We start from the raw sequence: 27,059 nt of genomic DNA, 5'->3' as shown, positions 1-27,059 counted from the left end.
TTTACAGTTTTTTTTTTCTCTTCCAGCATTTCTTGAAACTTGATCCTTTAGAAGCTTCTCTTCATGCTTTGGAAAATACAAATCAGCAGTGCACATTCCTTACAGTCTTCTTTTTTTGCATTGCCCATTTACTGACAGCCAGCAGAAGGTTTCTTTTATTCAAGCTATTCTTGGGGTAAGTCTCCTTTCTGGGACCCCAACCTACTTTAAAAAAATGAAGTTCTGGGTCATTTTCAGCCTGATTCTCGTTCAAGAAATTCTACAAAATGGTGAGTTATTTTACAGACTCTCATGTCAAAGCTGGGAGCACCTTGTAGCTAAACAGAGCAGCGTACAGAATGTTAAACTAAGGTTAATTGTACCCAAGACCTAAAATGTAAGTAAATTACATCACTTACAGGGAATGCTTTCTTGGTAACGCACACTTACACCTAAAAATACCATAAGTGAAATTATTCAGTTTCTGATATATTTGGATTACTAGTTTAAGCAAAATCGATCTTAACTTCCAGTGTTCTTGATGCATGAGAGGGGAACTGATAGCCCACCAATTGTACTTAAACTACAGCGCCCGTTATCCTCGGCCAGGTAATGGTATTTCTGTGATTTTGGCTGTCCGCCACCACTCTGATTTAATGAACAACAATGAAAAATGATACACACCTGTGTCAATTATCACATGTAATTATATGCAAATATATGTATGCATGTAATACTGAACTGATGTTGTTTTATTGATGGAAACATTCAAGCATTCTTACAATATGCTGTATAAAGCAATTTGTAATAAGATAGCATAGTATATTATAGAGCATTATATACTGTGTTGACAACAGACGGAATACAGAATAGTGGAATTCACATACATTCATAGCTGAAGACTGGAATTGGCATTGGATTGTCCTTGAAACAAATCCATGTATTTAAATGAATAATATAATACTGATGGATGGAATATTCATGCAATGCTAGCTCTTTAATTGTTGATTGTCTATAAAACATATTTAGGTTATAATCATGAAAATATCCTTAGGGATTAATTACGTTAGGTGACTTAAATACAAACGAAAGAATCATAGAATGATATAATACATTTTTATGAGAGTGTTATGTCAAAAATTATATTGTGACATGATAGTTCCTCAAGGCAAACATTCTCTCCTTCTTCTATGATGGTAGGTGGTGGGCCAGCAGATCTGTAACTGGGGATTTGTGGTCCTGCACTGCACCTGGGTTATATCGGCTTTTGGAAGCAGAAGGGGACCAAGGAGTATTGCTGTTGGGTGGCTCAAGTGCACCTCTTACCTTGCTGCTCCCAGGATAAGTGCCCCTCTTGCCCCTAAAGTTATGGCCCTGAGGCCAGTGGTATAGACATATTGTGGCAGAGAACAATCTTAAATCCTGCGTTGGGAGTGTGCACCGATGCCTATGTTCTCACATACGCAGTAGGCCCAAGTCAAGAAACAAGAATCAGCTGCTAGGAAACTAAATAGGCAGCATTTCTAAGTATTTCACAGAAACGAGGACATATTTACTCCCACTTTAAAACCTGAAATTTAAGACTTGAAAGATGTGAAATTATTTATTTTTTTACTCGTGAAATTAATTTAGGTTTTCTGAGAAACACTAATGCCATAACATGTACTGCTGATTATATTACATATTTATATATAAATGTCATGCTGAAATTACTTCCATATGCATACTTGCAGAAAAATGAAATGCACGTTTTCATTAATGTTGCTAAAGATTTATAAATGATTTGTCAGCCTTTAAAGAACCAGGTCGCTGTGTGAATTCTTGCTACACACCCCCGTAGGAAACAAATTAGTTCTTCAGTACATCTGGCATTTCACACTAAAGAAATCTTCTCTAGGTCAAAAGCTTATAGTCAAATACAGAACACTATTGTTCGTTTGTGACACAGAAAAAGGGTTAATGAAAAATGCTTTTGCTGGATTTGCATGGCAAATAATGCAATAAACACTTTTTAATTGGATAACGATTTTAATAGAGATTAGCTCATTATTAGTTAAATGGTGGAACATAAGCTTAATTACAGATAGTTTGTGAATGGAATGTGCTCTTATTTACTCTTCGTCCAAAGACTGCTCAGTATAGTGATAAAACTCCTCGGTGTTAGAGCAATGACCACTCCCCACCATTAATGTTTTTATGGGGGATGTTTTAATGTACAGATTAATAGCAGTAAAAATAAGAGATTAAGTTACTTGGATTTTAAAAAGTTAATGTTTACAACCGTATTTTATTATTAGAAAATTATTTGTAAAATCTGAGTGTTACGACCAATAAATTGTGAATCAAAATAACACTGAAATTTGCTGTACTGTCCAAAGTCGAGTTGTACCAAGTGGATCAGTTCTGATCAATCCTACTAATTTTGCTGAAATGCAATAGATTTAAGGCATAGGGGAGTTGACCCAGAAATCCTTTAAACCCTAAATGGATCACCCAACTCAACCCACAAGTCCACATCAGACTCAACTGGTAGAATCACATGAATGGCCTGTAGACCTAAAAAGCTAATGATGATGATGATGATCAACTCGACAACTAATTTTATTTAACACCTCTTCATTCGCTTGATTGAGTGCTGATGAGTGGTTTTAAGTTTAGTCACTTGAGTTATTGTAACGTTCAGCCTTCGCTGCATGGACTTGTTTAAACTTGGTGCTACTGATTTCACGTTTCCAGCCACTAGTGGCCGCCCTTGCCACTCAGAACCAATGAGACTGATTATCATGTCCAGGTGCACCTTGCTACCTGATTATCACAGCCTATATAAACCTGCCCAGCCCTTCAGTCTGGGCCTTGACATTGACGTTATAGGACTTCCTGATCTGTTTCCTGATCTGTTTCCTGATCTGTTTCCTGATCTGTTTCCTGATCTGTTTCCTGATCTGTTTCCTGATCTGTTTCCTGATCTGTTTCCTGATCTGTTTCCTGATCTGTTTCCTGATCTGTTTCCTGATCTGTTTCCTGATCTGTTTCCTGATCTGTTTCCTGATCTGTTTCCTGATCTGTTTCCTGATCTGTTCCTGCTTTGGTTCCTGATCTGTTCCTGCTTTGGTTCCTGATCTGTTCCTGCTTTGGTTCCTGATTTGTTCCTGAGTTGCGGCCAGCGCCCCACTAGTGGACTCCGAAGTTGAGTGCCCGGCAAGTGGGCAACCTGCCGTGTGCCCTGCAAGTGGGCTTCCTGCCGTGTGTGCCCCAACTTAGAGGGTTTCCTGCCGTGTGTGCCCCAACTAGAGGGCTTCCTGCCGTGTGTGCCCCAACCAGAGGGCTTCCTGCCGTGTCTGCCCCAACCAGAGGGCTTCCTGCCGTGTGTGCCCCAACCAGAGGGCTTCCTGCCAAGCGACTTTCCTTGTATATATATTACAACTCTTAATCAGCATCTTCTGTCTTTGATTTATTTCCTGTGCCTTTCTGTACCAACCCCAAGCCATCATGCATCATGTATCCCCTGCACCTGGGCTCCTATCAGACCTGCTCCCCCGGTTCGTGACAGTTATAGGTGATGAGGTTTATAATAATTTTTAAAATGTCCTTTTTTTCTTTGTCTGTTTTAGTTCATGGTCAAGCCAAAGCTAAGCGCCCAAAAGAACCTGGTGAGAATAAAATCAAACCTGCTATCAAAAAACTCAAGCCAAAAATTACAAAAATGAAAGAAACCACAGAAACCCTAACAAAGACTCCGTCCATTATGACCCAAGTAATGGACAAAGGACGGTTCCAGAAACCAGCTGCCATACTAAGTATGACTGCAGGACAAAGCATTGAGCTTAGATGTAAGGGGGACAAGGTCACATGGAGCTACCCTGTCAATCTGGATAAATTCAAGGACTCCAGACTCAGGTAAACCAAAGAAACCCCTTTAACTAAGATTACTATACTACTTATTCGTTTGCAGGCTCCTTGGTGCTTTTCTTGGTCCTGGCAGGCAAGTGGCTTGTGCCCTTTAAGGCTGGTGGCTGATAGATGTGTGGCTGCCTGCGACACTGCACTTTTAGATCACCTACAAACATGGTATATGTACATAGAAAGCAACTGTACGCTTAAAAATGGGATTGGATACCCGATCGGATGTCAGTATGTTGAATGCGTTTTCATTGATCCATTGAGCATTTGCCTAGTGTGCCCATTGGCCAGTCCAGTCCAAGAAATTTGAAATAAAATATAATAATATAATGTGTATAATGTATATACAAAAGCCTCCTAATTACACTTCCAGCAAAACGTCCTGTGGGCTCCCAGCTAAGCAATTGTTATTGTGATTGTTAACTATTGATCTTAGTAAGATATAGCATTCTCCCAAGTGAAGTTTGTGTATCCTGGGTACATTTAGTGAATATTTGAACTGAACATGCAGGACAACACATGGTTTATGCCAAACTGTCTGGCATAAACACATGATATAGCATTTCAATTAAATTAAAAATAGGAGAAAGAAGGAATTCAAGACCCAATGCATTTCTACCTTGCTTTTGCTCCAAAACAAATAAGTCCAGAAAATATCATTTTAAAATTTTACCTGTTTGGTTACCCCTTACATGGGACCCAGGCGGCACTTTGACAGCATGTCCAGATCCTGGGTTGTGGTCAATTAGGGATAAATAGGTTCCAGACTTACCATTGTTTCAAGATGGAGGCAGGGCCACGTAACATTGCATTACGTGACCCCGCTGGAGTAGAGTGGCAGCAAGCTGAAGACAATGTAGGTGAGTTGCATGAGTGCGTTTGGGTATGTCAGCATGTGTGTCTGTCTGGGTTTGGGTGTTGTAACTATTAGTGTACTATTTAACATCCGAGCCACATCCCCCCTCAGGACCTTCCTGACAGTATCTCCTCTTTCTTGAACCATATATCTTGCTGAGGCTGTGCTGTGATTTAAGAAATTATCCAATGCGTGGTTCACGTTTGACCTCAAGGTGTAAATGGACCAGTTACAAGGGAGATCAATGGGTTATTGGTCCACTCAGCAGCTACATGCCGCGGCCCCCAATAAGGCAGAGGGGGTTGGATGCCTCTACCTATGGACCTGTCATCCTAGGCTAACTCGGCCTAGACCACTATAAGCCATTAGTTGTGACTTTAGTCTTGATTGCCATGTTCAGCATTTCTAGATAACATTACAGGTGCTGCTGAACTGCAAACAGGTTGTTTGTGATAATGCACTGTGAGAATAATTAAACCATTCCGCATATCTTCTTAATGCAAAATGAGAAAATGACAAAATAGTTTCCAAAAAATGTTGGACCCCAAGGGGTTGGAAAATAAAAATTAAATCAAATATTGACATAGTAAAACTATATGTTTAACTCATTACAAGCATTTCCATATGCTGACTAGACATTGCTGGCCAATGAAATTTTAAGAGCTTAAACATTTCTGAGATTCCAAATTTTGACTCTTTTCCGGCAGTCAAACGATCCTTGTGTCAAAAATAAACTAAATCTCGGGCTATTTTTTTAAGGCATTTTTAAAATCTAAACTTATTTCAGACTTTACATGAAACCAATTCTGTGTTTACCAAAATGTGACATTTTACATGTCAATACACTCAGTAAGATTTTTTTCTGATAAAATAATTTGTATTTGGTAGAGTTCAATATATCCATGAATGCATGTCAATAAGAATAGCTATCTTGCTGCTTGTCATAGAATTTGCATAATTACATTAATTATGGACAAAGCAGAAGTGATAACGTGTATGTAAATAAATTCACAAAAAATGTAGGTTTGGTATATATTTAATCTATTATGGATTAATGTCTACGCAGTTGTAGATGAGTTGAAACATTTTGATGTTTACTTTCTGATGTGAGAGTTGTTTGGAGAGTATGGAGGAGAGATGTGGTTTCATCTCCTTGACTTCACAGGAAGTAATAAAAGGCCAACACCGGCAAATTCTCCAAAAGAATGACTGAGAAGGCCATGTTTATTGTATAGAAATCATAAGAGGAGTGCCAAAAGAATTTGACAAATTAACTGTATAAAGTGTTAATGAAATGATTATTGTAATTAATAATTATTTAAAAAAAGAAAAAAAATTAGTGACTTCTGTGTTTTCTTTAAATAACAGAAATTATACTTATAATACAACCACAATAAACTATAGATCAATACTACAACAAATAGTGCTCTCTGATAAGAATTGCCGAAAAGAATAATATACCATCTATTTGTATATTCTTTATTTCTATATTTTTGTATATTTTTTTTAGAGCACTATTTGTTCTTTTTTATTTTTTTAGTCCCTTCTACTAAAGCTTTAAGCAATGTTGATAAGTATAATTAATGTTATTTTAAAGAAAACACAAAAGTCAATTGTTTTTTTATCTTAATCACAATAATGATTTCATTAACACTTTATAACAATTGATTGTCAGATACTTCTTGCGCTTCTCAATTGTGAATAGGGGTATTTTCACATATTGAGAAAGCACCATTGATTATTTATAAGACTAATTATTAGTAGCGTCTATCACCTGTCTTCTAGTAATTGGCATATATAATGTATAGTTGAACCAGTGAGGTGACCTTGCCATGCATGCTATTCATGCATGCATGCCCACGCCACTTTAGTAAATAAACCTCTGTCTCTCCAACTTAAGTACGCAAGCAAACGACTAACCATGGTGAGATTCTCATTCTTGGCTGACCATGCCCAAATTGATTCTGCATATTGCATTTGGAAGCCCGAGGTGCGTGCTCCATTTGGTGCCGCATTCTGTGCACAAGGCAACAGAAGCCAGACTACGATTCCGAGTTCCCTCACGGAGAACTCGGACAAATTCCAACCCCCCCCATGGGAGGGTCGGATCTTGAGTCTCACCCCGAAGAGTGAGACTCCTTGCTGGGTTTGTAGAGAGAGGAAGGGACCAGAAGGCTCCCAATCCTCCTCCAGCAAAGTCCAGGCTTCACTGCCTCTTAAAAAGAAAACAGTGTCCAAAAACGTGGGATCAAAATCGTGTGCCAAGAATAGTGAGGGCCAAGCCGTGAAATTTAAGCCGTGAAATCAAGGGGGACAAATTAATAGGCACTCGTGAAACGAAGTGAATTAAATAAATTAAAGAAAAATAATTTAAGGACAGACCATTGCTGGCCTGCCGGATTCAAAAATAAACTTAACCCCAGGACCAGAAGGTACCTGGGGAAAAGGTAGTGCTGATAGGCCGCCAGTGGAACGTGCGCTCACCGTGTGCAGTGGCGTGCAATACCACACACGGTGACTCCAGCATTTCTGCTAGGGCAATTTCACCTCAGGCTCCATTTGCTATCCCGAACCCTAAGGCCAGAGGATCAGCATAGTCCCCCCCTTCCCAAAGAGGAACTACACTTGATCTTAGCCAAAAGGCCGAGAAGGCTTGGAATGTTTTATCTGTCCCCAGATGACCTGCAACTAAATTTAATGAATAAACCCCACAGAGATGATAATACAGCTCTGCAAGTAATTTTCACAAATACTGCTAAAAATAAATTGTGTGCTAGGTTAAACGAATGTTCCAACACACTCCGTGTACACAGGGGAAATACATATCTGCTTCCAAGTAACAAATTACTTTGACATCAGCCCCATAGCCATTGCTGCATGCAAATGAGTGTACATTGGGAGTGAGCCACCTGGTCCAATAAACAAGTTTCTTGTGTTTATAATCATATATCGTGAAAATCTGTACTTTGTGACAACCAGCTTTTGGACCCTGTGTACTAAGTTGGAAAGACTCATCCCCAGTGTAGAGTCCTGTGTTATTTCATGGACTCAATTCACTTTTTCTCTGGGGACAAAGATTTTGAGATTCCTCAGCATAGCTAGCTTTCACTTCATTTATGGAGATATATATATATATATATATATATATATATATATATATATATATATATATATATATATATATATAATGTGTGCGTGTTGCTAACATGCTTACAAAATTACACATGCTTACTGCTTAAGAGGGAGAACCAGGGTAGTTCAATGAGCATCTTGTGCATATAAAATGAGATGAGTTTTTTTTGTGGCATAGCATCATCCGTTATTCTGTGGTTTAACATTGTATCTCTTTGTTGCCAAGTGTATCTCAAAGCATGGGATAGGCATATGGCTATCCTGAATCTAAAATGAGACCACCTAAGATGACACTGATGACTGATTAAGGTTTGAGTCTTCATAGTAGAAACAATGGACAGACTAGATGGTCTGAATTGTTATCTGTCATCGGGTTCTTGTTTATATTTGTGCACAGAAGTCACAATGAACAACCCTTATGAATTCAGTTGTGACCATATGTGGTGGCTTTGGATTTCTATCCTTCTAAGTTTTCTTTATATTATATTCAAAATGACCAAAATCATCTTAGGGAGATGGTAACCATGCCAGTTCTACAGTTTGCTATAAATGATCAAAGTTCCAAGTGACTTAATCTACCCGTGATATCAAAGACTTGGTTAAGTAAGCTGAAACATACTGCTCTATTCATCTGGCCTTCAAACACATTCGTCAATGCTTCCAAAAAGCTGATGCTTATTAAATATATTTATTAAAATGGCACTTAGAATAAAGATGGGCTTTTGTAGGAATGTATTCTTCTGTTGCCAGTAGTTTGCTTTCATTTAATTCCAGTGGTTAACATTTTGATTTTCAGTGGTATGAGCATTTTTCAATCATTTGGGGTGTAGTTCCTTTCAACTAGTGGGTTAACCAAACACTATTTTTTCTTAGTGCAGGGATTATTTCTTATTGCAGGCAAACAGCTGCAGAGAAACTACAACACATGTGTTCACCTCCAGAGCTGGCCCTTGCACGGATCCCAGTGGGTCATTGGACCCAGGCGGCACTTGGACAGGGGCTGCAATTTTCTGCCCCAAGGCATGTTCTTTCATGACTGATTCATGGAGAAAAAAAAGCTTTCTGCACCTCTTTTTCTCTGCAAAAGGGCAGAGCCACAGAGACAACATCTTCCCCCATTTCTCCAATCAGCAAGAGGGTGTGCCAAGAAGCTCCGCCCTTTTGTGGAAGAGCACTGGAAGACCCGGTGCACAGAGAAGCGGACAAAGAAAGAAGACACGTAGAGAAGCGGATGAAGAAAGAAGAACAAGAAAAGACAAGAGAAGAATTGGAGCTGCGGAAACAGTAGGAAGATATTGAGAAAGAGTGTGAGAAAGCGTGAGCGTGTGTGAGGGAGAGTTAATTTATTAATCATAATATAAGGCCAGAATAGCCTTCGGTCATCCTCATTGTAGGTGAAGGGTGACAAGGTGTCACCATTCAGCCAACAGAAAATTTACTAAAGAAAGTGTTGACAGAGTTGTGGTTTCAGCTCCCTCATGCTTTTTATTATGAGGGGATGACACTGGAAGGTTTGTACAAGAAGAATGGAAGCTATTACCCTGTACAATCCAGAGTTCAATCACTGATTGACAAACAAACTCTCACTTGCATTTGTATGTATTTGTGTATGGGCATTTGTATCGTAGGTTCTATGTGTGTATTCTGACTGTCTATACATTACTGTAACTTTTTGGGGCCTAAAGCGTATAGAATGAATAAAGGGTGCAGCTAAGTCAGACTGAGAGGAGCCCTGAGACTGAGAGAAGGCCACTGGCGCTAGGTAAGTAAATCCTGTGGATGCAATCTGGGCAAGTCCCGTGTCTGTGTGTAACCTGTAGCTGGGACAAGTCCCTACGTGTGCAGTCTGGTTGCTGGGGCAAGTCCCTATGTGTGCAATCTTGGTGCTGGGGCAAGTCCTTATATGTGCAACTCTGGGTGCTGGGGCAGTACTTATGTGTGCAATCTGGGTGCTAGAGCAAGTCCTTATGTGTGCAATCTGGGTGCTGGGGCAAATTGAAACTTTCCATGCATTACTTATTTGACCTACTCTTTTAATGCTGAGCTTACATGTGATTTTTCAGTTGATCGATACCTGCAAGGTTGGGTTTGTGTGTTATTGAATTGCTCAATACCTGCAATGCTATGTTTCACGTGTTATTTATTAATACCTGCAAATACAGGGTTTGTATGTCTAAATAAGATGACCTGTACCTCCAATTCTGTGTTTTCATACCTGAACTATACGTTGGAGAAAAGAACAGGTGTAGCACACTGAACCTGGACAAAGGGACTGTGGGGTGATTACAGGATGGGTGCCATGGGGGTGTCCCGCACAGGGCTCTTGAACACATAAGACTGGCCCTGCAGGCAGCTGCTGTGTCCTGACACGGAGGAGGAGGCACCGCTCTGAATGAGCAAGCTCCTGCCGCCGAATGAGTGCTAGGCTATATTGTTGAGTGGCTTTTTATGTAAAGTCATCCTTACTCTAGCTCCTCCATTTTTTAACAGAGAAGGGAACAGAGAAGAGAATTGCAAAATTAGGCGCTGTCAACATGGTGGGGAGACGGGTCATGTTTATGATGTGCTCACATTACTCTTCTCCAAGGATGGGGCACAAAGGTGCCTAAGGTGGCACCAGCCCTGTTTGTACTATACTCAAGTAAAATTTTTAACCATTATTAAATATTACCGTATTTGCTCGATTATAAGACGACCCAAATCTGAATATTAATTTAGGAATAAAGAAAAAGCCTGAATATAAGACGACCCTATAGGAAAAAAGTTTTACCAGTAAATGTTAATTCATATAAACTATTTTTTTTAATAAAAGCTATGATTGAGAAAAATATTTTGGTTTTATTTCCTTCCATTTTCCAACCTGCCCCCCCCCCAGTTATGCACATCTGCCCCAGAAATGCCTTGTACCCCCTATATGCCACTGTGCCCCATGATATGCCTTTTAACCCTCTAAATGCCACTGTGCCTCATTATATGCCTTTTAACCCTATATGCCACTGTGCCCCATGATATGCCTTTTGACCCCCTATGTGTAGAGTGTAGCCGGGAAGGTCTGCGCGATGGACGCAGCGGAAGTTGTCTATGCGAATCGCGTAGAGCTCTACACGCTGCCCGGTGCTTAGTCCGGGCAGCGTGTAGAGCTCTACGCGAATCGCGTAGACATCTACACGCTACCCCGGCTACACAGCGGGGGACTCAGAAGCACCGGTAAGTGGGGCGGGGAGTGGGGTAGACAGGAGGATCCAGGTCCCCTGCAGCTCTGCGGGGGATCTGGATCTTAGTCGTCTCATAGTCAGACCTATTTGAGGTCTGATTATAAGACGAACCCGATTATAAGACGAGGGGTATTTTTCAGAGCATTTGCTCTGAAAAAAACCTTGTCTTATAATCGAGCAAATACGGTAATTACTCATAAATGTGTTCCCCATTTTCGATACAATACAGACGGAGTTAAGAATTGCATTTCAGTGGAATGGTTGGGTCGCTCTTGCATGTGATACTGTACAATTGTTCTATTGCCTGTAGCAAACAAGGTGTTGGCAAAAAATATATAAAAAATCTTAAACTTCTTACGCTAATCTAGACATATTAAAGCACATATTTTTTTGTTTTTTTGGTGTATTGGTTACAGAATGCCTTTTCAGAAAGTTTTTGAATTGTTCCCCGTAGCAATTGTGTTTTTAACAGTTTCCGCAAGACCGTCTATAATCATTGACACCATGTCCGTTTAGACAGCTTGAGGTGTGTGAAAAGCAATATGTTATTATTTTATATGACAGTAAAAGGGTTATTGTATTGTATTGCTGGCAAAGGAAATCCAAGTGGAGGACGACCCCATACAGCACCAAGACCAATTTGGCCTTAAAAGTATTCACACCTCTTTTGCTCTGAAATTCACGTCCAATATGCAAATTTTCAAAAGACCACCTTAAAGGGAGGACAAAAAGTCTACAGATGCCAAAATTTAGTTTATGTACCCCGAAGGAGTTTGATTTATAATCTGATCTCTTTTAATAAAAGCCTACAACCCAACTCACCAATCTCTACTCAACGGACAATCACTCCTTCCCTACCGAGTAACATACCCTGGCCTAGTTCAACCCTAGCTCTCTTGGTCGATCAGGTCCCCCTGTATCCCACACACACAGCTGAGCACTTCTTTACAAAAAAATAAATAAAAACACAAACACATCCATGGATGATGTACAAGTCCCAAAGGCCTTCACATCAGCAGGGGCTTGCCCTGTGTGCTGAAATCTTTATGTCTCTGAAGTATGTCACAGAATCAACACATCATGGGGTTTACCGATGGAAGTGGCAGGCCACACGGTGTTTTTGGGGTTTAGTTTTTTTACAAACGTAGCTACGGATAGACTTACACAGTACTGTAAACATAGAGAACCAAGGGAGGTAGTGTGGACTTGAGAAATACAAAACACAGATACCTCCGAAATAAAAACCTAAACTAATCTAAACAATGGCATCTTTAAGAATGTGATCACACAGTAGTTATTACCATTTATTTTAGTGCACCTATGTCTCAAAAAAACTGAAAACTACTACTACTATATTTTTCTGTTCTTTTTTGATGAGTAAAACCCATTAATGTTTGTTCATATCACAACAATTTTAAAAAAAGAATTTAGCCATATTGGTCAAAGAGAAGATGGTCTTTAGTGGAATTTAATAAATGTTATTGACCCCAAAAAAGATGTTAAGCTTTTGAGAATTCAATGTAGCCATCCTTAGTCTGCCATCACAGCTGAAGAAGATGGTTTCAAAAGCTTGTGTGTTTTTACATCTGTCTTGGCCTAATAAAAGATAGCAACTTTTTAAAATGAGAATAAAATGACTACTTTATGCACTTATCTTTAGTTAGACTTCCTTGGGCCCCTAGGAGACCTTCGTCTCCACTACTTGTCTATCACATATTCTTTTATTCACAGTTGATTAGATAAAGCAGCTTTTATTTTCCCTTTTTCCTCCACTGTGTTCAACAAACAGGTGGCACACATATTACAGGTCTAATAAAATGCAAACACATATATTTTAGTGGTTTAAGCTGGGATTTAGTTAAAGTCTTAACAATCTTTTCATGGGCTGGGTAAGAAAATTCCTTCCCAACTGTCAGACTATTTTTACCTTAAAATTGTTGAATTTGGCAATTTCCCAGCATATTCTCAGCCTGAAAAACTTTACCAAATATCCAGAAGGAATTGTCATGGATATGCAGAAAGAACATGCATATGGAAAATACAGAATGAGTTACAACTCCAAATGTTATATTAATCATTCCATGAAAACCAACCTGTATTTCTGCAGTAAAATTGTAGTACATAAGTGAAATAAGAATGTATGTAGGATTTATAAAGTGGAATTGGTAAATATAGGAAATTATCCAATTCTGTGAAATATAAGAACCACAAAAAGTAACCAAATGAAAGTTTCTCTATATTACATTAGCATATCTGTCAATTAAGTAATATATGTTCCATAGTATAATGTACAAACACCTTACTGCAGCTCCAAACTTGTTCATAATTGATTCATGGCTTGTTAGGACATTTGCTAGAGGTTATAAAATAATAATACACCATAAAACAGGAGGGTGCTACCCAAGTTATTAACTATTAGGATGCCAGATGCGTATGCAGCAAGACGTACAATCGACCTGTATAACCTATGGCAAAATAGCTATATCAATGTATCCACTTATCATTTGTCTGTCTATTTATTAATCTGATTTTAATTACCAGTATATTTATTTTGTTTTATTGTCTACTATTATATATTTTGGTTAGGAGACATTTAGGAAAAAAACCTCACTGATATTTTGGGTATACCAAGGACCCAGAGAAACATGAGAAAATAAATTTTACCGAGATTTACTCCATGGTCATAATGTAAAAACTCATCTGTCTTCCTCCAGGCTCTCTTCATTTAAAGAACAGCCATTTTCTTGCCCCACTGTTAAAGAAATACAATTCCCCACAAGAATCTACCCGGAAAATCATGACTCTGTATTTAAGGGCATGCAGAGTAGGCCAGTGTAACTCCAGAGGCTGGGTCCACACAACTGTATTAATTGTACCCTTTGTAAAGACAGCCCTGGGTAAGAAAAATGAAAAGATATATTCATTTTGTGAATGCTGTCATATATTAACAGCATTCATTTTGTGAATGCTGTTAATATATGACAACTGGACAATTGTGCCATTGGCTGAATCACACTAAGATATTGAACCAAACTGCAAACATTCTAAGCATTTCTATGCTTGAGGGAGTATTCTTAACCCAGGGCACTGCAGTAGTATCTGGTTTTCATCTGTGGGAATTCTTCATGGCCACCTTTAATAATGATTAGACCCTGGGCAAGCATTTGCTTGACCCCCCCCCCCCCACACACACACACTTTCCCTAGCATGCAATCCCATCTTCACCCTAATACCAAACCCCCCCACAAAAGTAGTTTGCAAACATGTCAATGGAGATTAGGAGGAGGCAGTCATTACGCTCTTCTGACCCTTGCGTGACTCTGCAATACATGTCCTCATGCCACATTGGCAGGACACAATACAATGCCAATCACATAGCAAATGAATGGTGCAGGTCCAGCGAGTAACCCGAAACAGATGCGCAAGTCATGATCAGGACCGACTTTAGTTGTACAAGTACCTTGTGTGGGCAACCCCCATGGTGCCCTCTCCTCATTATCACCCGCAGAGTTAATTTGTCCCCTCCTTCACTGTCACACCTCTCTTTCCTCCTTCATGTAGTTCAGGTATAGATCAAATTAACAACACATGGAAACACAGCATTGCAGATAATCAAGCAAATACTACATAAAAATCCTGCAGGTATTAATAAATGACATGAAAACATAGCATTACATGAATAAAGCAACTGAATAAGACACAATCCCAGCCTTATTGGTATAGATCAACTGAAAATTACATGTAAACTCAGCATTAAAGGTATAATTCAAATAAATAATGCACTGAAACCCTAACTTGCAGACACAGATCACAAGTCACAAACCCCAAAGGCCAGCCTTGGCACCCAGATTGCACATAGAGGACTTGCCCTGAAACCCAGATTGCACACACAGGACTTGCCCCAGCATTTCTATTGCATCCACAGGACTTACCCAGTACCCAGATTGGAAACATATGACTTGCCATCTTTGTCCCCAAACAGTCTGCCTGTGCCATCTTTGCCTCAAGCAGCCTATCTGTGCCATATTTGGCAGCAAAGGTGGAACAGACAGGCTGTTTGGGGTTAAAGATGGCACAGACAGGCTGTATGGGGGCAAATATGACACAGACAGGCTGTTTGGGGCAAACAACCTGTCAGTGACATATTTGCCAAAGGTGTACACATCCACATCCATGCTTTTTACACACTTATAAAAACTGAATATATTTACTGTAAATTCTATGTAAAGAATATATGTATATGCATGCTGCTTCACCAACAACTTATGCATGATAACGTATTTTGTAAGTTTAACTTGTTAAAAATAAATCACTTCCCTTTAAGAGAAACTGCAGCTCCAGAGCTGCAACAAACTACATCCTCTGTGGTCCTATTTTCAATTCACTGATTGGCCACTTAAAGCAACCAATTGGTGTCTGAAAAAGCTCTCCAAATAAAATGGCCAAATTTAGACTGTCCGGGTCAAATACAGACAGTTTTATGTGAGTCCTACACTGTAGAGACAGGGTTTTCATTCTAGTTACAGGCACCAATTTGGAGAACAGTCAGTGTTTTGGAAAAAAACATTTTTACTTTTACAACCTTTATTTAGTCCAGATATGTCAAGCTCAATTGCTTGAGGCTCCCATGCACAATCTTTCCTCTGTTGCATTTGCTGATAATAGAAATCCTATTTGCTTTGTTATTTTGACCCTCTTTATCAACTTTTTTACATTTTTACTTTCATTTTATGAACACTAGGTGGCAGCAATTTACATCATATGATTTTAATGGCCATGCAGCTCTAAATACTCTCCACTGCTAGACAGAACCTTGTGGAAAGTGCCTCTGGGTTCCCATACATAGATATAGTTGCATGTACTCAATTGATAATATCTCTCTTTCTTCCACATATATATACACACTCACTGGCCACTTTATTAGGTACACCTTGCTAGTACAGGTGGGACCCCCTTTTGCCTTTAGAATTGCCTTCACTCTTCGTGGCATACTTTCTACAAGGTGCTGGTAACATTCCTCAGAGATTTTGGTTTCATTGAAGAATAAAGCAATTATATTTTAAAATTGATGAAAAGTTGTAAAATACATACTGCTTATGTGTGTCTATGTTAGAAATTACACATCTTTCCTACATTATTAGTGTTGATGTTACTCTGCATTGTAGTATGGGGGATTAAAATGTCTTGCTTACAAGGAAACTACTTTAAATGGACACCCCAGTCATCTTATACACTTTAATGCACATGATAGCTGAGTGGTCCCATTAACTTTTTTGTGTGGTCCCATTTCCAAATCCACTGCAGTTCTACAGCTGTAGCATCCCCTAAAAGGTAAGTGTGACCTATATCCCTTTTTTCCCCCTACAACTTTTATCAATGTATATTGAAGTGCTTACAAAGTACTTTGACCTGTTCTCTACCCTATAATTGCATAGATATGTCCATAAAAGGTGAGGAAAGATGCCCCTTAGGACATACCAGTACATCATGCATTTTACGCAGCAGGGACATCACTCTACTGCTGCTCAGGAGATCAGGCTGTCTATTGCTGGGATCACTCCCCTGCTGGCTGATCTCACACATTGTGATCAGCAATACAAGGGTTACTGGTCAATGCAAGGGAGGTTGGAGTCAAGGCAAAGTTTCTCCCTATTCCAACAAATGAAAAGAGTACAAAAAAGGTTTTTAACGAAATATAAAAAGATAAAATAAACAGTATGGGGAACTTAGTGATGATATCACTGGCATCCATAAGATACAACAGAGATCCTAAACTTTAACCTGTTCCCAAAGTGGTCCCAATCCACTCTCTAAACTCAATACTGAATGGTTTAATATGCATTCTTTGTTGGTGAGGCTCAGTAGCGTACCTAGCGGGGGACGGGGGGGGCGGTCCGCACCGGGTACCGCTCATCAGGGGGGTGCCAACTTGCCGGCACCCGGCACCAGGCACCCCTCCAGAGACAGACAGTAATGTCCGCCGCTGGAGGAGCAGGCTCGCAAGGGAGCGGTATCGGAGGTCTTTAGCAGACCTCCGGCTCCCTTGAGTGATTTTAAACCGGGTTCAACCCTTGAACCCGGCTTAAAACCACTCAAGGGAGCCGGAGGTCTGCTAAAGACCTCCGATATCGCTCCCTTGCGATCCGCGCGGCAACTGCTGCTGTGCGCCGGGATTTGTTGTCAGATCCCGGCGCACAACACTGAAGCCGCGCCCACTGCCGTCCGTGCCCTCTGACCCGGAAGAAGACAGAAGAACTGAAGAAGAGGAGCGAAGAGGAGGAAAAGAAGCTGTAAGGAGAAAAGAGGAAAGGTAGGAAAGCATTCAGTGAGTGAGAGTGGATTGGTATATGTGTGGATTGGTATGTGTGTGGATTGGTATATGTGTGGATTGGTATGTGTGGATTAGTATATGTCTGGATTGGTATATGTCTTGATTGGTGTATGTCTTGATTGGTGTATGTGTGGATTTGTATGTGTGTGGATTTGTATATGTGTGGATTGGTATGTGTGTGGATTGGGATATATGTGGATTGGTATATATGTGGATTGGTATATATGTGGATTGGTATATGTGTGGATTGGTGTGTGTGTGGATTGGTGTGTGTGTGGATTGGTGTGTGTGTGGATTGGTGTGTGTGTGGATTGGTATGTGTGTGGATTGGTATATGTGTGAGAGTGATGGGTGTTATGCTGTACCATTTCCAATGTATTTTTCATTATATAATTATGCTCTAGTACATCATAACTCCCATCACTCTATACTGTTCCATACAGTGGCAGAGCTGGGAGACAGAGGCCTTGCACCCCCACCGCAGGACTCCTGAAAGGTAAGTGAACTTCAAAGTGGGAGAGGGTAGATAGTTAGGAGGGGGTAGATAGGGAGAAGGGAGTGAGACGGGGGGATAGGGGGTAAATAGGGAGAAGGGAGTGAGAAGGGGTAGGTAGGACAAAAGGGAGTGAGAAGGGGTAGATAGGGCAATCATACTCCTATCATGCCAAGTCTGCGAGTACATCCTGGAATCTGGGTATGCCTGGGCATGATAGAAATGTGATTGCTGTTAACAATCATATATATATATATATATATATATATATATATATATATATTAATATTGTTATTTAATTGCTTTGTCCTATTTTGGTGTGTTACTTGAAATAAAAGTGTTAGATTTTTTTTTATGGTGTGGGGGGGGTCATATTCGGTTTCGGCCAGGTAAATGCTGCATTTTCGTTTTCAGTCCAGAATTCGTTTCGGTGCATCCCTACTACTACACCACATCAATGTTTGGCTTAGTATATAGTGATAGGAGTTATGCTGCACTATTGTCAATGTCTGGCTCAAAGTATAGTGATAGGGATTACGCTGTACCACCGTCAATGTGTGCCTCAGTATATAGTGATAGGTGTTATGTTGTACCACCGTCATTGTCTGCCTCAGTATATAGTGGTAGGTGTTATGCTGTACAACCGTCAATGTCTGCCTCAGTATATAGTGGTAGGTGTTATGCTGTACAACTGTCAATGTCTGCCTCAGTATATAGTGATAGGTGTTATGCTGTATCACCGTCAATTTCTGCCTCAGTATATAGTGATAAGTGTTATTCTGTACCATCGTCAATGTCTGCCTCAGTATATAATGATAACCGTAAGTGTTATGCTGTACCACCTTCAGTATCTGCGCCGGTATATAACGGTAGAAGCTATGCAGTTTTAAAGTGTGTGTGTGGGGGGGTGCCACATACAGGATCCGCCCCAGGTGCCAAATACTCTAGGTACGCCCCTGGTGAGGCTGCATAGTGTGAAAAAGTAAGTACACTTTCTTTGAATTCTATGGTTTTACATACCAGGACATAATAACAATCAGGGCTCTCTCCACCTAATGTATCGGTTTGTCTTAGCCTGTCAATTCTCGTCTTGTCATACCCCTTGAATTTATGTATTGTATTAAGCGCTGCGTAAACTGTTGGCGCTATATAAATAAAAAAAATAAATAATAATAATAATAATCTGCTCCTTAGCAGGTCTAAAAATTAGGTAAATACCTCAGATGAATAAAAACACATGACATATAGAACCACCTTTAGCAGCATAACTTTAAGTAATCATTTTCTGAATGAATTTGTCTCTCACGTCATTGTTGATGAATTTTGGCCCACTATTCTTTACAAGGTTGGCTTAGTTCATTGAGTTTTGCGGGCATTTGTTTATAAACAGCTCTCTTAAGGTCCCGCCACAGCATTTTAATCGGGTTGAGGTCTGGATTTTGACTGGGGCATTGCAACACCTTGATTACTTTCTTTTTCAGCCATTATGTTGTGATTTGCTTGTGTGCTTGGGATAATTGTCCTGTTATATGACCGAATTTCAGCAAAGCTTTATCTGTCAGACAGATGGCCTCACATTTGACTCTAGAATACTTTAGTATACAGAGAAGTTCATGTTCGACTCAATGGCTGCAAGGTTCTCAGATCCTGTGGCTACAAAAGAAGTCCAAATCATCACCCCTCCATCAACGTGCTTGACAGTTAGACTCATCTATCCAAAGGACATTGTTCCAGAAGTTTTGTGGTTTGTTCAGATGCAATTTTCTGAATCTGATCAAAGTCGTGCTGCCATGTTCTTTTTTGAGAGAAGAGGCTTTCTCCTGACAACCTTTCCAAACAAATCACACTTGTTCAGTCTGTTTTTTAATTGTACTGTCATGAACTTAACATTTAACACACTGACTGAGGCTTGGAGATTTCTCTGAGCACTGCACAGTCTGACTTTGGTGTGAATTTGGAGCAACGTCCACTCCTGGGAAGATTGGCAACTCTCTTGAATGTTTTCCACTTTCGAATAATCTTTTTCACTATAGAATAATGTACTATAAATTGTTTGGAAACAATAGATGGGCAGCAACAATTGCCCCTCTGGGACACACCTAAATGCTCCAGACCAGCAAACTACAAAAATTTATAGAGATGGTCACACTTGCTGATGATCAGTTAATCAAGGGCATTTGATTAGCAACACCTCTCTGCTACTTAGTGTCTTTATTCTTATGGAAGCCGTAAGGGTGTACGTTTTCTCACATGGCTTCTCAATTTTTGCTTTATTTTTGTTGAATAAATCATGACGTGGTATAATATGTCATATGTTATTCTTCATCTGAGGTTGCATTTACCTATATTTTAGAACTGCTAAAGAACAGGTGATTTATGCCCTGATATGTAAAACAGTTATTATGCCCTGATATGTAAAACCATAGAATTCAAAGAAGATGTACTTTCTTTTCCACACAACTGTATTGCTTCTATATGGTCATAACTAGGTAAGAACTATTTTCCTATCCCCTGCCAACCTGTTACCAGTTAGGTGATACCTTCCACCATTTAATATGTACAAAGTGGGGGTGCAGTTAGAGACTTGTGTAGGGTGCAGGGCATTACCAATACTATTTATATTACTGTATTACTGATTGATAGCTATTTATGTATTTGAATAAGTACAAAATAATCATCTGTATCCCATCTCGTGCCCACAGTATGGAAAACATGGCTGATCTTTGTCTTCAACATGATATTTATTATATTTGGAATACATAGATTTGTCTTAGACAGAAGTTTACTATCTTAGGTCATTCAGTACCGTGGAAACTGACAAAAAAGGAAAGTATTACATGTCATATGAAAAGGTTGAACTTTATGAACGTATGTCTTTTTTCAGCCTTTTCATGACACTGTAAATGGGATTAGTTGTGTTTAATTTCCAGATCTGTTTTGAATTGCCTCTTAAATGCCACTGACTCAAAGCACTCCCAGACACCTTTCTGAAATGGGAAAGCCATTTGTGTTTGTGTGTAATTTCATCTAAATGCAATTGAAGACCCTTCTGTTCTTTTTCCAGGTAATGAGCAATAGCATCTCTGTCACTGGTGTATCTGGTCCTGATTAATATCAAAATACATGACATTTCGCATTATATTCTCTGTTTGTCACTATCTGAGTATCATACTTACTTATATTTGTTTAGATAAGAACGCTCTGTATAGTGTGCGCTTAGACTGCCATGTCTTTGACTGCAGTGGACATTTATTGGTCATGGGTACGGGATGTAGAGTTTAGCCTGGGATGTTGCATCACTAGTCAGCACCATGGACAGGGGATGGCCTTCTCGCTTCAGGACTAGAAGTTCAGTTGCTGCCATATTTATTCTAATTATATGGTACCTTACGCTTTGTGATACGCTGCTACTGAAAGAAAAAAAATTGTATGACAATTTACTTGTTTAGAATCAATTTACTTGTTTAGAATTTATCTGTCCATGGCCTGCATAACCTCACCACCACCCAGGACATCAGATTAATAATAGAAATAATAGGTTATCATTTAATAATACTAAAAAGTAGCATATATATATATATAATATATATATATCAATTATAGTCACATTGCTACTTCCCAAAAACACATGTATTTTATCTATCATGAATAACACCACATAATGCTCTGGTGCTTTGGAATAAAATATATATTAACATGATAGGCATAATAAGAATGCAAATAATACATAATAATGAATCGGATAATTGAATACTGTAATGACGCTCATTTGTATTTGCAGTCTGAAACAGCACGACAGATACGGGCAGCTAATTCTGGTAAACTCGTCGGCAGCAGATACCGGAGAGTTCAGCTGTTGGGCTCAGGTGTGCAACAGTCACGGCTGCAGAAAAGATGAATCAAAGTCTGGCTCTACGTACATCTTTTTCACAGGTAATATCCATTAGGGCAATCAGTCCTGATATTAGGAAATAAGTACAAGATCATCTTACTTCCTTAATCCTTACATTTTAGACACATGTTAATCATGGGTTAATGAAAGGCTACAGTACCAAGTACATATCACATACATGGTGGCATTGTGGGGTCCTTCTCCATGACTTCTCCATCCTAGTTGTCAACACCTACTGTTGATGCCCAATATGCTTGTAAAGTAAGCATTTATTTGATTTTATTGCTTCTTTATTATCTGTCCAGTTTGGTTTATTGTGATTCTTATACATTCACTTTCTTAACACTAAAGAATGATTTTTGTAAAAATTTGGCCGATAAATTTAATATCTGGTTTGCCAAAGATAAGGTAGATCTGAAGTTGTGTGTTAAAAGCTGCCCCATTGTGTCATGTAAAAGTCAGACATAAAAATCTGCCTTAGGAAAATAATGATTAGTGAAATCAGATTAGTGCCTGCCAGATGCATTTGTTCAGGAAAAGGAGTATGCTGCATTTACTGCCTATTATTCTGTGTTCCTGCTCTGTTACGCAATTCATCGCTGGATGAGAAGATCAACAAGTCGTTGGCAGAATGTTCTTTCGTGTTTGTACAGTCTGTGTGATCCAAATCCCGGTTTCCTTCTTTCCTCTCCTGATGTTCCTCTTTTCTGGGAGCTCGGACTGTTTGCGGAAAAAAGAGTGTATCGCAGTGCTCTACAGCCCTATAGAAAACGATAACGTAGCATCCCTCTTCCAAATGCCTTACTCAGTTACATACGCAGCTACTAATATGTTACAATCCCCCATCCCTAACCACACTCCCGAAAATAAATCTGCCCCTCTATTTTGTCTCTGAGGTCGCTCTCTATTCATAAAGATGTCTAAATAGACTAGAGCTAGTACAACTTTTTTTTTTCTTTTTCACTTTGCTGCCTTCCTGCATACAGATATATAGTAAGAGTGTAAGTAAAGTATTTGCACCTTATATCTACAGAGGTGGAAAATAAAGGATGAAGGGATGAAGGGAGCCCAAAACTTTACATATAACAAAAGCTATGATGGGTAAAGGTGGTGGAAAACCCTTCCACTTAAAAAAGGGGGTAGTAGAAGTATTATTAAACACTCATCTACAGACACCAGACAAGCCAGAAGGCTTGTTTTTACCTCAGAAATCTGATGGTGCTGCCACACCACAAGGGATTCTGGGTAGACACATGCAAATAAGGTCAACAATTATCACCTTTGCCTCTATACCCACTTTATACATGGAAAGTAATTGGCCGCTGTAAAAGACAGCCTTTAGACAAAACTCAGGTAAGAGGTGCAGTAGCCAGATCACCGCTCATGGACAACTGTTTCAGAGATGAGTGTTTAATAATGCTTCTTCTACCCCCTTAATTCCATCACCTTTACCCACATAACTTATGTAATTGGTATTTCTCGTGCTTCCCCAAGCCTGAAGTATTAAGCCAGTATCACAACCTCATGCTGACCAGTCCCATTAAGGACAAAACAGCTGTCCATGAGCGGTGATCTGGCTACTGCACCTCTTACCCGAGTTTTGTCTAAAGGCTGTCCTGTACAGTGGGCAATTACTTTCAACGCATCCATGTATAAAGTGGATAGAGAGGCAAAAGGTGATCATTGTTGACCTTATTTGCCTTCTGGCTTGTCTGGTGTCTGTAGATGAGTGTTTAATAATGCTTCTACTACCCCCAAAACTTTACATGGAACACATGTCCTCTCATGTCAGTCTCTCTCCCAGCCCTTAGTTTGTTGGGATAGACTTAAATTCTCAAACAAGTTAGTGTCAAATTCCATTCTTTACATACCTCTTGGAGGTGTCTAAGCACATTTTCTCATGAATCATCATTGATATCTCTTCCTTGAAGCATGAGATTCTCGACTGCATCTTTCAAAACCAAAGTCGCAATCATTCACCAAAACCCACAAAACAATAATTAAAAGTCCATACTTTCAGGGCATAAAATGGAATTTGCCGCATTGTTTATCACCATGACTATAGTTGCTAACAAAAAGGAATCTGGTAGATCATTATTCTGCAAGCGGGATTTAAGGCATGGTGTAAATCATGCACTTGATAGAGGGAGATGTACAAATTAATGTTTGTATGCAGTGTGTAGATCTACAAGATGAATAAATATTATTATTGTTAAGTAATATGTTATTAAGCTAAATGCGCTAGTTACAGGAAATATGTTAAAACCGATATTATTTCAGATTCCCGTAGGACCAATTTTGTTTTATACTCCCAAGAGCATCAAGAAATAGCTTATTATCCGTGCCACACAAGGAGCAATAAATATAAACAATGTAACGGGAAGGAATGACAAGATAAGTGCACTTTCTCTTAACTGGGTTTACTCATAGATATGACTCATTGCTGAACCCAGAAGATACTATTAGTGTAAGGGATCTGTAGTGCAAATAACCAAATGACATTTGCCGGTCAAAATCACACTTAAATATTTGAAAATCTTTGATAGTTTTGTTAAACAGGATTTATGGATAGTTAGCTAATAATATACTAATCTAAACAGAATACATAAATGTAGCTATAATGCCAGATTTTCTTCAAGTGGCGCAGTATACGCTCCGATGGTGGTAATCCAAAAAGTCAGTAACTGGGAAGCCCAGTGCCACAACTGTGTTCTGCTGCTGAGTTTGATCTAAACAAAAAAAGGATGGGTAAATAAACTTGGTAGACTGGACTTTACTAGGACACTATATCACAAAACAGTCACGAGGTGCTCAGCAATCTGAATAAATCAGTGCAGAGAAAACCCCTATTGGTTTGAAACGTTGCCACGCGTGTGGAAATAAAACCGCGCTGATTTATTCACATTGCTGAGTACCTCGTGACTCTTTACTACATTTGAGGGTGTTGGGTGAAACCCTGCTCGTACAATTAAGGTGCTGTCTGACCGTCTCCTAAATATATATTGCAAATGCTATCATATTCCCAACTATGTATTGCAGTGAAAGTAACTTAGCGCCATGACCTTTTACTTTTCATTAGAACTAAGAAGGATTTGTCTATCAAGTCTATCAAATGTTTTCTTAGCCTTAAGTATCATGGGCAAGAGATAGCTCCATGGTCACAAACACTCCATCAGTTGTATTGCATGTTGCATTATAGAAATCACCAATGGAGAAATCACACATGAAGTAAGTACATTTTCCCTTAAAAATCCAAAATTAAAATGCAATGGATGACAAGTTGCGGCATGGCGCAATGCATTGCCTGAAGTCGGTTTGTGGTGTACCTGCGTGGAAATTACACCATTACAGTTATCAGCTGTAAGTGTGACATCTATATAATACATCTGTTTAGGAACTCATTCATAAGCAAACCGTGAATTACAATCATTATTATTGTTGTATGCTGAAAAGTCATTGGCCTCTTGTTCACAACCTTGCCAAATGATAATAAGATCATCTACCAAATATACCGAAAGTAACTATCTATATAGTGCTTGAAATGGTAAGAATCTACAAAGGTGAGAAAGGCTTCCCAGTAACCCAAAACTAGGTATATCAGTGGTAAGCCATCTATATACATCATAACACTTAATATTCTAAACTATCTGCTATAAATACATTTTTAAATGTATATGTTACATATAAAGTTATACAACGAATGAAGACAGCTTTCCCTTCCATTGGAATGATATCTAATGGTCTATTTATCATTAAGTCCCATTATATTTTTTTTTTCATACATTTTGTGTTGAGCTGATCTTCTCATACATAATACATAATATTTAGCTGGACATTGTTAGATCAGAATACCTTGTGTTACTTAATTATTGGATTATAATTTGTTGTATATTTCCTGCTTCCTTTTCCAGATAAAGGAGAACTGTTTGTTCCCTCGTCTAGTTATTTTGAGATTGTCTACTTGCATCCAGATAAGCCGTCTATCATTCCGTGCAGAGTGACCATCCCATCAGCAAAAGTCACGCTTCATAGAGAGTTTCCTGCAGAGGAAATAAAGGCAGATGGGACAGAAGTTATATATGATGTAAAGAAAGGCTTTATTTACCAACAACCGAAATGTAACCAAAGTGGAGTGGTATACTGCCGGGCAGAAGCCAAGGGGGCTCCACAAATCTCCATTAAATACCAGTTACTCTACGTGGAAGGTAAAATAGGAGCTCACAATGAACAAATCAAGAGTTTCTAATTCTAGCGACTGTTGGATTACAGGTCCCATAATTAATAGATTACAATATATAATACTGTGCAAAAGTTTAGGCAGGTGTGAAAAAAATTTGTAAAATTTAACAACATCTAAAGTGAACGACCAGAAGAAAAGTCTGAATCAAATCAATATTTGGAGTGACCACCCTTTGCCTTCATACATTCTTGTAGGTATACTTGTACACAGTTTCTTAAAGAACTTGGCAGATAGGTTATTCCAAACATCTTGGAATTGCTTCTCTCTCTTCAGGTAATCCCAGACAGACACAATTATTGAGATCAGGGCTCTGTGGGGCCATATTATCACTTCCAGGACCAGTTCTTCTTTACACTGACTTTGGCTATATATTTGAGGTCGTTTTCATGCTGCAGAATAATTTTGGGGCCAACCAGATGCCACCCTCATTGTATTGCATGAGGGATAAGTATCTTCCTGTTCTTCTCAGCATTGACAAGACCATTAATTCTGACCAAATCCCAAAGATCATTTGTAGTCCCAGACTTGCAAGGCGCCTCCACGATCCTTCAGTGTTGCATTCATTCTTGTACTTCTCGCCAGCCCTTCGGTGAACAAACTACCTTGGCTTTTTGGCCGCCATGGTGTATGATGTTAAACTGTAATTAGCAACCTCACCTTGTTAGTGAGTTTGGCTGTTTCTTACCTAGTTTTATTCCTCCTACACAGCTATTTCTGTTTCAGTTAATGATTGTGTTTCAACGTACATATTAAATTGATGATAATTAGCACCTATTTAGTATAATTGTTTAATCATACACCGAACTATATGCCTATAAAATCCTCTACTTTATGTAAATGTACCCAAACAAATTAATGCTGTTTTGAAGGCAAAGGATGGTCACAACAACTACTGATTTGATTTAGATTTCTCTTTTGTCTACTCACTTTGCATTTCTATCAAAAAATCATATTTATAGAATGGCCAGTGCATATGTCTGTGAGGATGAAGCACATCAACATTTTATTAACATGTCATCTT

The 27,059-nt window shown here is 39.1% G+C and overlaps 1 protein-coding gene across 1 annotated transcript in view; it reads left to right on the top strand.

Moving 5' to 3' along the window:
• The first annotated feature begins 214 nt into the window (after positions 1–214).
• Positions 215–27,059, top strand: part of LOC149285594 (platelet-derived growth factor receptor-like protein) — a 30,793-nt gene continuing 3,948 nt past the window's right edge. The window contains exons 1-4 of the mRNA XM_089495207.1: positions 215–269; positions 3,591–3,876; positions 21,688–21,839; positions 25,710–26,003. Coding sequence (XP_089351333.1) covers positions 215–269; positions 3,591–3,876; positions 21,688–21,839; positions 25,710–26,003 — 787 coding nt within the window. The remainder of the gene's footprint in view (positions 270–3,590; positions 3,877–21,687; positions 21,840–25,709; positions 26,004–27,059) is intronic.

The sequence above is a fragment of the Sceloporus occidentalis genome, unplaced genomic scaffold (assembly GCF_023333645.1).
Source record: "Sceloporus occidentalis isolate IW3139 unplaced genomic scaffold, rSceOcc1.0.p SCAF_77, whole genome shotgun sequence".
NCBI lineage: Eukaryota > Metazoa > Chordata > Lepidosauria > Squamata > Phrynosomatidae > Sceloporus > Sceloporus occidentalis.
This window is presented reverse-complemented; position numbering and strand designations above follow the sequence as displayed.